General features: G+C 46.7%; 1 protein-coding gene across 2 annotated transcripts in view; it reads left to right on the top strand.

Annotated features, from left to right (window-relative positions):
* BCO1 (beta-carotene oxygenase 1) overlaps positions 1-13,308 on the top strand; it is a 51,007-nt gene that overhangs the window by 1,630 nt on the left and 36,069 nt on the right. For both annotated transcript variants that reach the window (XM_010375151.2, XM_010375150.2), the window contains exon 2: positions 4,303-4,431. In XM_010375151.2, the coding sequence (XP_010373453.2) occupies positions 4,316-4,431 (116 nt within the window). In that variant the 5' untranslated portion in view covers positions 4,303-4,315. The remainder of the gene's footprint in view (positions 1-4,302; positions 4,432-13,308) is intronic.

The raw sequence follows: 13,308 nt of genomic DNA, 5'->3' as shown, positions 1-13,308 counted from the left end.
TTGAAGCTTTTCAACTGAGCAATTGCCTTGGGAGTCTTTTGAAAGAAAAGAAACAGCTTTTATGTATATTTTTTCCTGTTTACAAAGGTAAGGCACAATCTATAGCTATCAATCTGTATATACATATATAGCTGTATGTATATTATATATAAATAGGAGTGCAATTGAAAACATGGAAGGAAATAAAATCAGTTGTATTTCCAAATCTCTTAAACACTATTAATATTTGGGTATATTTCCTTTAACTTTTTAAAACATAGGTAGATGAATCGATAAATAACTTTACTATATTTGTAAATACTTTTTGCAAAAGCAAATGTATACCGTTAAATTTATTTTTCTCAGTCTGACTTTCATCTGTACATTTTATATGTTTTAAAAGGACACCCAAGGCCAGGCTCAGTGGCTCATGCCTGTAGTCCCAGTACTTTGGGAGGCCAAGGAGGGTGGATCACTTGAAACCAGGAGTTTGAGACCAGCCTGGCTAATATGGCGAAACTCCTCTCTACTAAAAACACACAAATTAGCGAGGCATGGTGGCACGCACCTGTAGTCCCAGCTACTCAGGAGGCTGAGGCAGAATTGCTTGAACCCCAGAGGCAGAGGTTGCAATGAGCTGAGATAGTGCCACAGCACTCTGGTCTTGGCAACAGAGTGAGACCCTGTCTCAAAAAAATACATAAATAAATAAAAAACAGGCACCCCAACCTGGCCAACCTGGTATGGTAAAACCCTGTCTCTACTATTTGGTTGATGCACAAATAATCACGGTTTTTGCCATTACTTTCAATGTATTTTATTTGAAATGTTGTTTTAAATATAACCCTACTGTGAGCGTGAACCCGGTTGTGAACGCGCATGTGAGGGATCTAGGTTGTGCGCTCCTATGAGAATTGACCCCCCAACCCCACCGTCCATGGAAAAATTACCTTCCACAAAACCAGTCCCTGGGGCCAAAAAGTCTGGGGACTGCTGATCTATATGGAATCCAGAACAGGCAAATCCATAGGGAAATAGATGGGTGCCTGCCAGGGGCTGGGGGTAAGGGCAGAAGAGGTATAGCTAATGCATAAGGGGGATGTCTTTTTGGAGTGATGGAATGTCCTGGAATTAGGTGATGGTTGCACAACATTGTGAATTCACTAGAACTCCCTGAGCTGTACACTTTAAAATGATGAGTTTTATCTCAATTTTTTTTAATTACAGAAAAAATCTGGTCCTGTCCTTCCCTATTATAACCATCAAATGTGCCCCATTCTTCTGAGGATTAGACCAGGACCCTTAGCGTGATCCTGCTGACCTTCGTCCTCTGGACCCTGTTATTTCTGCAGTTTCATTGCTCACAATTTTCTTGCTTGAAAATGATGGTCCAGTCTTACTAAACAGCTTGCCTGTCTCCTGGTCTTGATCATTCATCCATTCATTCGTTTATTTATGAGACGGAGGTTTGCTCTGTCACCCAGGCTGGAGTGCAGTGGCTTGATCTCAACTCACTGCAACCTTCCACTTCCGGGTTTCAGCAATTCTCCTGCCTCAGCCTCCAGAGTGGTTGGGATTACAGGCACCTGTCATCACACCTGGCTAATTTTTGTATTTTTGGTGTAGGCGGGGTTCCAGACCTCAGCCTCACCTCCCAAAGTACTGGGATTACAGGCATGCCTCACAGTGCCCCCAAAGTACTGGGATTACAGGCATGCCTCACAGTGCCCGGCCTCCTAGTTTTGATCTTCTTGTTCTGGGTTCCTCCAGAGGCAAGAATTCAAGACTAAGTGGTTTATTTGGCACGTGATCCCAAGAAACATCAGGAGGAACTCAGGGAAAAAGAGAGAAGGAAACCAATAAATGGGGCATTGTTGAGCCATTGGCTGCTGAGGCCATTGGCGCTAAATCCCCTGGGCGTGGTGTAAAACACGCCTCTCATGTTCCCAACTGAGGGCAAGGCAACGGTGGGATTTGTCCCCGAATTCTGCATCCATCACTGGGTGAGAGCAGCTTCCAGGGCATTACCTCTCCGAGGTGCTTCCCGCTCTTCCTGCCTGTAGGCAAAGACTGGCCCACCCGCAGTCAGAACCAAGAACTCAGGCAGGGAGCTGCAGTCATTTGCAGAAAGCCGCCTGCAGGAAGAGAGGAACTCTGAGGAGACTTGGGTGTAGGTACCAACAGCTTCAGCTGCAGCACCCTGTCTCTACAGCAGGGCTGTACCCTAGAAAGAGAACCTACGCCACACCTGCACTTTAAAATTTTCTAGTAGAAACATTGGAAAAAGTCAAAAGAAACAGGTGAAATTATTTCAATGGTATATTTTATTTAACACAACAAATCCAAGATATTATCAGTTCAACATGAAATCAATATTTTAAAAATTGCTAATGAGATGGTTCACTTTTGTTCGTACTAAGTCTTTGAAATCTGGTGTATATTTCATTCTTATAGCACATGTCATTTCAGACCAACCACATTTCAAGTGCTAATAGATATCATATTGGACAGTACAGCTCTAGAATGTTCTTTCCTTTTGCCTTTGTGAGGCAAATACCTACTCTTCCTCAAGACTTAGCCAGGTTGCCTCCTCCAGGAAGCCGACCACACCCTCCTGCTCTTAGCCCACCCCAGGGTGGGATTCTGTTTCACACAGAACCTTTTGCTATGTCTATAGCATTGCCCCTTTTTTTTTTTTTTTTTTTTTTTTTTTTTTAATTTTTGGACACAAGGTCTTGCTCTGTTGTCCAGGCTGGAGTGGAGTGGTGTGATCACTGCAGCCTCGAGCTCCCAGGCTCAAGCGATCCTCCCACTCAACCTCCCAAGCAGCTGGGACTACAGGCATATGCCACCACAATGAGTTATGGTTTTTCTTGTTTTTTGGTTTTTTTTTTTTTGGTGTGGGGAGGGGGGCTTTTTTTTTTTTTTTTTTTGATAAATAAAAATAAAAATAAAAAAAATAGAGTTTCGCTCTTGTTGCCCAGGTTGGAGTGCAGTGGCACAATCTCAGCTCACTGCAACCTCTGCCTCCCGGGTTCAAGTGATTCTCCTGCTTCAGCCTCCTGAGTAGCTAGGATTATAGGCACCCACCATGATGCCCAGCTAATTTTTTGTATTTTTAGTAGAGGTGGGATTTCATCATGTTGGCCAGGCTGGTCTTGAACTCCTGACCTCAGGTGATCCACCCACCTCGGCCTCCCAAAGTGCTGGGATTATACACGTGAGCCACCGCGCCTAGCCTGTTTTTACCCTAAATAAATGTGTGCCTTAAAACAGCACACAAGGCCGGGTGCGGTGGCTCAAGCCTGTAATCCCAGCACTTTGGGAGGCCGAGACGGGCGGATCATGAGGTCAGGAGATCGAGACCATCCTGGCTAATACGGTGAAACCCCGTCTCTACTAAAAAATACAAAAAACTAGCCGGGCGACGAGGCGGGCGCCTGTAGTCCCAGCTACTCGGGAGGCTGAGACAGGAGAATGGCGTGAACCCAGGAGGCAGAGCTTGCAGTGAGCTGAGAGCCGGCCACTGCACTCCAGCCTGGGCGACAGAGCGAGACTCCGTCTCAAAAAAAAAAATAATAAAATAATAAATAAATAAATAAATAAAACAGCACACATTTATTCTTTATTATTTTTTGAGGCAGAGTTTCACTCTTGTTGTCCAGGCTGGAGTGCAATGGCACAATCTCAGCTTACTGCAACCTCCACCTCCCGGGTTCAAGCGATTCTCCTGCCTCAGCCTGCCGAGTAGCTGGGATTACAGGCGCCTGCCACCACACCTGGCTAACTTTTTGTGGTTTTAGTAGAAATGGGGTTTCACCATGTTAGCCAGGCTGATCTTGAACTCCTGACCTCAGGTGATCTACCCACCTAGGCCTCCCAAAGTGCTGGGATTACAGGCGTGAGCCACCGCACCCGACTCTGAGCTATATTTTTTATTTTTTGTAGAGACAGTGTCTCACTTTGTTGCACAGGCTAGTCTTGAGCTCCTGGCTTCAAGTGATACTCCTATCTCAGCCTCCCAAGGTGCAGGGATTACAGGTGTGAGCCAACGCACAACCAGCATTGCCTCGACCACAGTGGATCTTGGGTGTCTGTTTATTCATCTGTCTCCTTAATGGTCAGTGGGCAATTTGAGGACAGGGACATTGTCTCCATCCGCCCAACATATTATACATTTTCTGGAAATGACTGTAGAGTAAACGAACAGATGCAAGGAGTGGTACTGGGACTACAAGTCTCCAATTCCTTTCCTTGAACATTTCTTCCAGTATTTTGGTTTGCAGGTGGAAACAGGAAACTAAACATTCTCTCTTTTCACAGGCAAGATTCCAGCATGGCTGCAGGGAACCCTGCTCCGCAACGGGCCTGGGATGCACACGGTGGGGGAGTCCAGATACAACCATTGGTTCGACGGCCTTGCCCTGCTTCACAGCTTCACCATCAGAGACGGTGAGAACACCCAGGAGTGTGCTGCCACTGCTGCAGCAAAGGACCCCAAATACAGTGCCTTAAAACAGCACACATTTATTCTTTTAGGGATTGGAGGTCAGAAGTCTAAATCGGGTCTCACTGAACTGAAATCAAGGTGTTCACAGGGCCACATTCAGTCCTGGAGGCTCTAGGAAAAAAATCCATGTTCTTCCCTTTTCTATCTTCTAGAAGCTGCATTCCTTGGCTTGTGGCTCCATCTCTGTCTTTTTTTTTTTTTTTTTTTTTTCCTGAGATGGTGTTTTGCTCTTGCTGCCCAAGCTAAAGTGCAATGGTACAATCTCGACTCACTGCAACCTCCGTCTCCTGGGTTCAAGTGATTCTCCTGCCTCAGCCTCCTGAATAGCTGGGATTACAGGCATGTGCCACCACACCCAGCTAATTTTTGTATTTTTAGTAGAGACGGGATTTCGCCATGTTGGCCAGGCTGGTCTTGAACTCCTGACATCAGATGATCTGCCCACCTCGGCCTCCCAAAGTTCTGGGATTACAGGCATGAGCCACTGCGCCCGGCCTCCATCTCTATCTTTCAAGTAGCAGCAGAGCATCTTGTCTTGCAATTTCTCTGACTCTTTCCATCCTCACACCTCCTCCTCTGACTGACTTTCCTTCCTCCCTCTTATAAGGACCCTTGTGATTACATTGAATCCACTCAGATAATCTCTGGATAATCTCCCATCTCAAAATCCTTAATCACATCTACAAAGTCGATTTTGCTACATCAAGTCACATATTCAACTGGTTCTAGGGATTTGGATGTGGAGATCTTTGTGAGGGGTACATTATTCAGCCAACCACAAGCACAGACTTTCCTAAAAAGGAGGCCAAGGTTCTCTTTCAAATAGTTAATCTTGCAAAATAATATACATCCTCAATCAGGTAGGCAAGAGCAGGTGGAAGAGTACAGGAATCAGACATGCCTAAAGTTGAAACAGGAAATGGACAGAGCTGGTGGCCCGGCGCGGTGGCTCATGCCTATAATTCCAGCACTTTGGGAGGCTGAGGCAGGCAGATCACTCAAGGTCAGGAGTTTGAGACCAACCTGGCCAACATAGCGAAATGCCATCTGTACTAAAAATACAAAAATTAGCTGGTCATAGTGGCACACATCTGTAATCCCAGCTACTAGGGAGGCTGAGGCACGAGAATCGCTTGTAATCCCAGCTACTAGCGAGCAGAGGTTGCAGTGAGCTGAAATTGTGCCACTGCACTCCAGCCTGGGAGACAGGGTCAGACTTTGTCTCAAAAAAAAAAAAAAAAAAAAAAGAAGAAGAAGAAGAGTACAGAGCTGGAAAGAGCAAAGCTTCATATATTGCCCATTAAGCAAGAGAGAGCCAGACCACTTATACAACAAGCCGAGGGGTCTCCCTGAGTGGGAAGGGAAATGGCTAAATACAGGCATCACATACGGCAAATTCTGAGTTCACGTGTCTGGCTCATGAGGTGGAATGTAAATTCTTTGCTGTTGACCACTGAGCCAGTTTATGCCATAAAATCATCAACTGAGTTCTTACAGAGGTCCAGGATGGATTTAGAGGGCTCTGGGTCACACAGTGGACAGATTTGTGTCCAAACACTCCAGACTTTGCAAAATTTTTCTTTAATTTCTGTGTTCTAATATGGGCAAACTGTGATCATGTTAAGTCTCTCAGCCTCAGTTTCTTCATCAGTAAAATGAGCTTGTTCATCCTTCCTCGGAGAACTGTTGGGATCATTGGAAGTACTGGACGTTCTAGCAAGGGCCTGACACCTGGTAGATGCTTAATAGATTAAAAACCACCATTGACCAGGCACAGTGGCTTATGCCTGTAATACCAACACCTTGAGAGGCAGAGGCAGGAGTGTCGCTTGACCCCAGGAGTTCCAGACCAATCTGTGCAACTTAGTGAGACCCCATTTCTATTTTATTTTATTTTTTATTTTTATTTTTATTTATGTTTTTGAGACAAGAGTTTTGCTCTTGTTGCCCAGGCTGGTGTGCAATGGTGCAATCTCTGCTCACCACAGCCTCCACCTCCTGGATTCAAGCAATTCTCCTGCCTAAGCCTCCCAAGTAGCTGGGATTACAGGAAATGGACCACACCCAGCTAATTTTGTATTTTTAGTAGAGACAGGGTTTCTCCATGTTGGTCAGGCTGTTCTCGAACTTCCAACCTCAGGTGATCCGCCCACCTTGGCCTCCCAAAGTGCTGGAGTTACAGGCATGAGCCACTGCACCCGTCCGATCCCATTTCTATTTTAATTTATAAAAAAAGAATAATCAATTAAACATAAAAATAAAACCCACCATCACCATCTCTGGGTTTGAATCCCAGCTCCACCATCCTAGCTAACATGCATCTAAACTGTATCACTTTGGCCAAGGTAATGACCCTGTCTGTGTCTCAGTCTCCTCCTCTGTAAAATGGACATATTGGTAGTATTCCTCATAGAGTTGCTATGAGATCTAAATGAATGTGTAAAGAGCTCTGTGTTATGTCTCCCACATAGTACCTGCTCAATAAGCATTTGCTCTTAATTTCATATAGCTATTGGCCAGGCACGATGGCTCACACCTGTACTCCCAGCACTTTGGGAGGCCAAGGCGGGTGGATCACCTGAGGTCAGGAGTTCGAGACCAGCCTGGCCAACATGGTGAAACCCCGTCTCTACTAAAAATACAAAAAATTAGCTGAGTGTGGTGGTGAGTGCCTGTAATCCCAGCTACTCAGGAGGCTGAGACAGGAGAATCACTTGAACTTGGGAGGCAGAGGGTGCAGTGAGCTGAGATCGTGCCATTGCACTCCAGCCTGGGCAACAAGAGTGAGGCTTCCTCTCAAAAAAAAAAAAAAAAAAAAAAAAATTATATAACTATTAATTTATTTTGAGCTAGTCAGCAATTATTTTTTGAATGCGTATTCTATGCCAGTGAGTTGCTCTAACATTTACACATGAATAGAGACACCATGGATGAAAGGCGCGCGCGCTCCGAGTTTGCAATACCTTGCAGATTTTACTGTGACTCAGCTACAGAATGGGTGGTTCCATATTTTGCTGACAGCACTAAACCTTAACGATTCGTTTCTTTTCTAAACAGAAGTTCCCAATGATTCTTGGAAATAAATACTGTTCTGGATGAGGAACACAGAAGGTAAATGCACCAGTGGTGCCCGGACGCGGTGGCTCATGCCTGGAATCCCAGCACTTTGGGAGGCCGAGGTGGGCAGATCACCTGAAGTCAGGAGTTCAAGACCAGCCTGGCCAACATGGTGAAACCTTATCTCTACTAAAATATATAAATTAGCCAGATGTGGTGGCAGGCACCTGTAATCCCAGCTGCTCGGGAGGCTGAGACAGGATAGTTGTTTGAACTCGGGAGGCAGAGGCTGTGATGAGCTGAGTTCATGCCACTGCACTCCGGCCTGGGTGACACAGTGAGACTCCGTCTCAAAAAACAAAGCACCAGTGGCTTTCCTTCCATGAGGCATTGCTTCTCCAGGCTGCCAGCTCCTCCATGGTCTCTTTCTTTCTTTCTTTCTTTCTTTCTTTTTTTTTTTTTTTGAGACAGAGTCTTGCTCTGTCACCCAGGCTGGAGTGCAGTGGCACAATCTCAGCTCACTGCAAGCTCCACCTCCCGGGTTCACGCCATTCTCCTGCCTCAGCCTCCGGAGTAGCTGGGACTACAGGCACCCACCACCACACCCAGCTAGTTTTTTTGATTTTTAGTAGAGATGGGTTTTCACCGCATTAGCCAGGATCGTCTCGATCTCCTGACCTCGTGATCTGCCCGCTTTGGCCTCCCAAAGTGCTGGGATTACAGGCATGAGCCACTGCATCAGGCCCCGGCTAGGTTTTTTTGTATTTTCACTAGAGACAGGGTTTCATCATGTTGGCCAGGCTGGTCTCGAACTCCTAACCTCAGGTGATTCACCAGCCTGGGCCTCCCAAAGTGCTGGGATTACAGGCGTGAGTCACCACTGCACCAGGCCGAGTCAGTTTTATTAATAATCTGGAATTAGCTGGGAAACCCAGGAATTACGTCCAATGATTTGCTTTCCCTCCACCTTTCTCTTAGACCTAAGCTGGCGTCTGAGGGTTCATGCCCCGTTCTGCTTGGCAGGCATCATTTTGCCAGTCTCTGGCATAGGGTGGGAAGGCCCAGAGTCTGGGGAGCCTGCCTGAATTGTTGTATCTTCATCATCTAGCATGGGGCCTGGCCCAGAGGGGCACTTAGAAACTGTATATGGAGCTGAGATGGTACAGCGAGGCAGTCGTTGTTTTTGCAGACAGAGGCAATACTTTCCCAATAAAACTCTTCAATATTTACTACAAAGAGGGTTTGCTGGGCCCTGCCGCAAGTGTTTCATGCCCATCCACAACTCAGCCCTCCCTATCACTCCTGAGGAGCAAAGCCTGGGGACTACCACAATTTTAGAGATGAGGAACTAAGTCCCAGAGAGGCCAAGTCACTTACCCAGAAGCACACAGCTAAGAGTTGGTAAAGACCAGATATAAACGCAATACTCTCTAGCTTCAGAATCCCAAGTCCTAACCATTGTGCAATTCAGCCCTGTTCCCCCTTCCCACCAGCTCCTGCCTCCCCGTCTCTCCAGCCCAATCCTCTCAGTGCTGCCAGCTTGCCAATGCTGGTGTGGCACAGCCTGGCCTCATCTATCCTCTCCTCTAGGACTGTCCGTGGCACCCCATGGTCTAACAGTGGGAAGATACACCAGAAATGTTCAGTTCCATTCTAGCGGATTCAGAAGAGAACACATGGGGAAGTTGGGGTCCCTGATATGCTGAAAACACAAAGCCAATAACTCTCAAAAGTTGGTTTGTGTGCCTCCTTTCTCAATGAAGCTTTTTGTTTTTGCTTTCGTTTTTTTTTTTTTTTTTTTTTTTTTTTAGATGGAGTCTCACTCTGTTGCCTAGGCTGGAGTGCAGTGGCACGATCTCAGCTCACTGCAGCCTCTGCCTCCTAGGTTCAAGTGATTCTCATGCCTCAGCCTCCCGAGTAGCTGGGATTACAGGCATGAGCCACCATGCCTGGCTAATTTTTGTGTTTTTAGTAGAGATAGGGTCTTGCCATGTTCTCCAGGTCGGTCTCGAACTCCTGACCTCAGGTGATCCACTCGCCTGGGCCTTCGGAAGTGCCGGGATGACAAGTGTGAACCACCGCACCCGGCCGTTCAGTAAAGCTTTGAACCCTGAAAGCTGCACAGGGCTTGAGTGCGTCATAGTCCTAAAAGATAGAGACAGTGTTGGTGTTTGTAACACTCTTCCCAGGTGACCCCGAGCCCGCTGAGGTTTGACAATCCCTCTACAATGGGCCTCCAGCCTGGCTGCCCAGGCCTAACCGAGACCATGTTATTAATACTCATAATCAAAAGAACCATGGGCTAGTGAACAGCCTTTGGTAATTTTTTTAAAGCACCCAGGTGATTCCAGTGTAGATGCGGGTTAGGTGCTTAAGACCAAACATCTAACTTAGAGAAAAGACTTTGGAGCAAGAAACAAAAAGACAGAAAATAGCTTGTGGCCTTCAGCAGAGGCCACCAGAAGTGAATGCTCTAAAAAAAAAAACAAACAAACAAAGAGGGAACCAGAGGTTGTGGTTCACGCCTATAATCCCAGCACTTTGGGAGGCTGAGGTGGGAGGATCCCTTGAGCAGAGGAGTTCAAGACAAGCCGGGGTAACATAGTGAGACCTGGTCTCTACCTAAAAATCAAAAAATTGGCCAGGCATGGCGGTGCACACCTATAGTCCCAGCATCTCAGAAGTCTGAGGCAGGAGGATCATTTGAGCCTTGGAGGCAGAGGCTGCAGTGAGCTGAGATCACACCACTGCACTCCATCCTGGGTGACAGAGTGAGAACTTATCTAAAAAAAAATTTTAAATAAAAACATTTCGGCCGGGCACGGTGGCTCAAGCCTGTAATCCCAGCACTTTGGGAAGCCAAGGCAGGTGGGTCACCTGAGGTCAGGAGTTCGAGACCAGCCTGGCTAACAGTGAAATCCCGTCTCTACTAAAAACTACAAAAAACTAGCCGGGCAACGTGGCGGCACCTGTAGTCCCAGCTACCCGGGAGGCTGAGACAGGAGAAGGGCATAAACCCGGGAGGCGGAGCTTGCAGTGAGCTGAGATCCGGCCACAGCACTCCAGCCTGGGTGACAGAGCGAGACTCCGTCTCAAAAAAAGTAAATAAATAAAAATAAAAACATTTCAAAAATATCAAAGATGTGAACCAAAAAAGCAGAGTACAGAGGGAGAAGCTGGGTGAAGGGTACAAGAACACTCCTTTCTGTACATCTAAAATTATTTCAAAGAAAAAATTTTTATAAAGCAGGCATAGAGATTTATAAAGCAGGCATAGAGTGATTTCAAGTCTCCCTCATTTATGATATTTGTTAATTTTCCAATACAATTAATGGGCAAAGTAATTGTCCCAGCAGGATTGGAACATTGGAAAGTTTGCTTTTATATACACACACACACACGTGTGTGTGCATGTGTGTGTGTGTGTGTATGTATATATATATCTTCCCTTCTTCCCCAAAATATCAAACTTGACCTAGTTCTAGAAGATCCCAGGCAGGAACACGTCTGTTTGCGTATGTCCCTTCAGAAGGAATGTGGCTAATTGGGCTCTCCCGAAAGCAGGCTGCTAGGGAATGCATGCAGGCTCCTTCTTTAATCTCAACCTCAAAGTCCAGGGTCAGCCTTGAGTAATTCCAGACACACATTTTCCTGTGGTCACCAGGCACTCCATGCTCTGGGGCTGGCTGTTTATAGGAAATGGGCAGCCTGTCCACCAACCAGCCTGGGTGTTCTCTTTTCTTTTCTTTCTTCTTTCTTCTTTCTCTTTCCTTCCCTCCTTCCCTCCCTCCTTCCTTCCTTCTTTCTTTCTATTTTTTTTGAGATGAAGTCTCACTCTGTCACCCAGGCTGGATTGCAGTGGTGTGATCTCAGCTCACTGCATCCTCTACCTCCCAGGCTCAGTTCTCCTGCCTCAGCCTCCCAAGTGGCTGGGATTGCAGACGCTCACCACCATGCCTAGCTAATTTTTATATTTTCAGTAGAGACGGGGTTTCACCATGTTGGTCAGTCTGGTCTTGAACTGACCTTAGGTGATTCACCTGCCTCGGCCTCCCAAAGTGCTGGGGTTATAGGCATGAGCCACAGCACCCAGTCAATATTTCAAGTGAACAGAATTCAACATTTTGGGTCAAGCACCTTAGCCAATGCCTTGTGGGTGGTGACTCCCAGCAAGAGTAACCAGTGAAAGGCAGGCTGGCTCAAGGGGGAGATCAGGGTGGCCTTAAGTGGGCCTCTGTCTCCGTGCAGCACGTAGCTGAGGACCAGTGAGTATGTGTGGCCTTGCTCACCTGCAGGTGAGTCCGCCTGCCACCCGGATTTTCTTGGACAATGCAGTTTCAACAGCCTTTGTTTACCAAGTGCATGCTGTGAGTCAATGCGCAGAACACCTTACATCACCTCATCTCATTTAAAACTGCCCACCTCACCATTTGAGGTCAGGAGTTCAAGACCCTCCTGCCCAACATGGTGGAACTCCCTCTCTACTAAACATACAAATATTAGGCAGGCATGGTAGCAGGCACCTGTAATCCCAGCTACTCAGGATACTGAGGCAGGAGAATTGCTTGAACCCAGGAGGTAGAGGTTGCAGTGAGCCAAGATCGCACTACTGCACTCTAGCCTGGGTGACGGAGCAAGATGTCATCTCAAAAATAAAAAATAAAAATGAAAAACTGCCCACCTAGAAGGGGAGGACTACGTGATTCCCAACTTCCAGTCAAGGGGACTGTGGCTCAATGAGATTAAGAGACCTGTCCAAGGTCACCCAACCTGGATGAGATGAAATGTAGAGCCGAAGCCTTGATCACTCTGTCTACTGCATCTCAATACTCTACACAGCTTTTCTTGAGCACCTACCCTGTGCACAGTGCTTTGCAAGCCTCAAATGTCACATGACTCTGCAAGGAATGTGTCACAATCCTCATGTCACAGTGCAGGGGACAGATTCTTGACTCTGACCAAGGTCAAGTGCATGGTTGGTACATGATGAAGCCAGGATTCATATCCATGTGGAGATTGAGCCTCCTCAGCAGCAGGAATCCTGGCCGTTCTGCTCATTGTTATGTTTTCACTCTTGGCCCATCAGGGCACTTAATAAGTAATGGCTGAAAGCATGAACTCAGGGTTTGGTCAGCCACAAAGCTCAAGCTCCTAACTGTTCCTCCATATTTCTTTCTGCTGCCCAGGAATAAATCTCCCCCTACAGAAATATCTCAGTGAGGCTGGGCACGGTGCCTTACACTTGTAATCCCAGCACTTCGGGATGCCAAGGCGGGAGGATCACTTGAGTCCAGGAGTTCAAGACCAGCCTGGGCAATATAGCAAGATCCCATCTCTACAAAAAACAAAAAATTAGCCAGGCATGGAAGCACATGCCTGCAGTCCCAGTTACCTGGGAAACTGAGGTGGAAGGCTCACTCGAGCCTGGGAGATTGAGGCTACAGTTATCTGTAATTGCACCACTGCACTTAGCCTGGTGACAGAGCAAGACCCTGTCTCACAAAGAAAGAAGAAAGAAGTATCTCAGTAACAATTATTCACACAGTAACCACCCCTGGAAAGATGTCTGCGTAAAGGGTAGATGATTGTCTGTCTCTTAGGAACACAAATAACCTCCTGAAGACTGGAGGAGGAACTAGCAGGTCTTTCATGATGTCCCTCAATTTATTTTATTGTATTTTTTTTCCTTCTTTGAGATGGAGTCTCCCTCTGTCACCCCGGCAGTAGTGCAGTGGTGCAATCTTGGCTCACTACAACCACTG

Source organism: Rhinopithecus roxellana, chromosome 20, assembly GCF_007565055.1.
Source record: "Rhinopithecus roxellana isolate Shanxi Qingling chromosome 20, ASM756505v1, whole genome shotgun sequence".
In the NCBI taxonomy this organism is placed as follows: domain Eukaryota; kingdom Metazoa; phylum Chordata; class Mammalia; order Primates; family Cercopithecidae; genus Rhinopithecus; species Rhinopithecus roxellana.
Note: the sequence above shows the minus strand (reverse complement) of the source record. Positions and strands in the feature narration are given on the sequence as shown.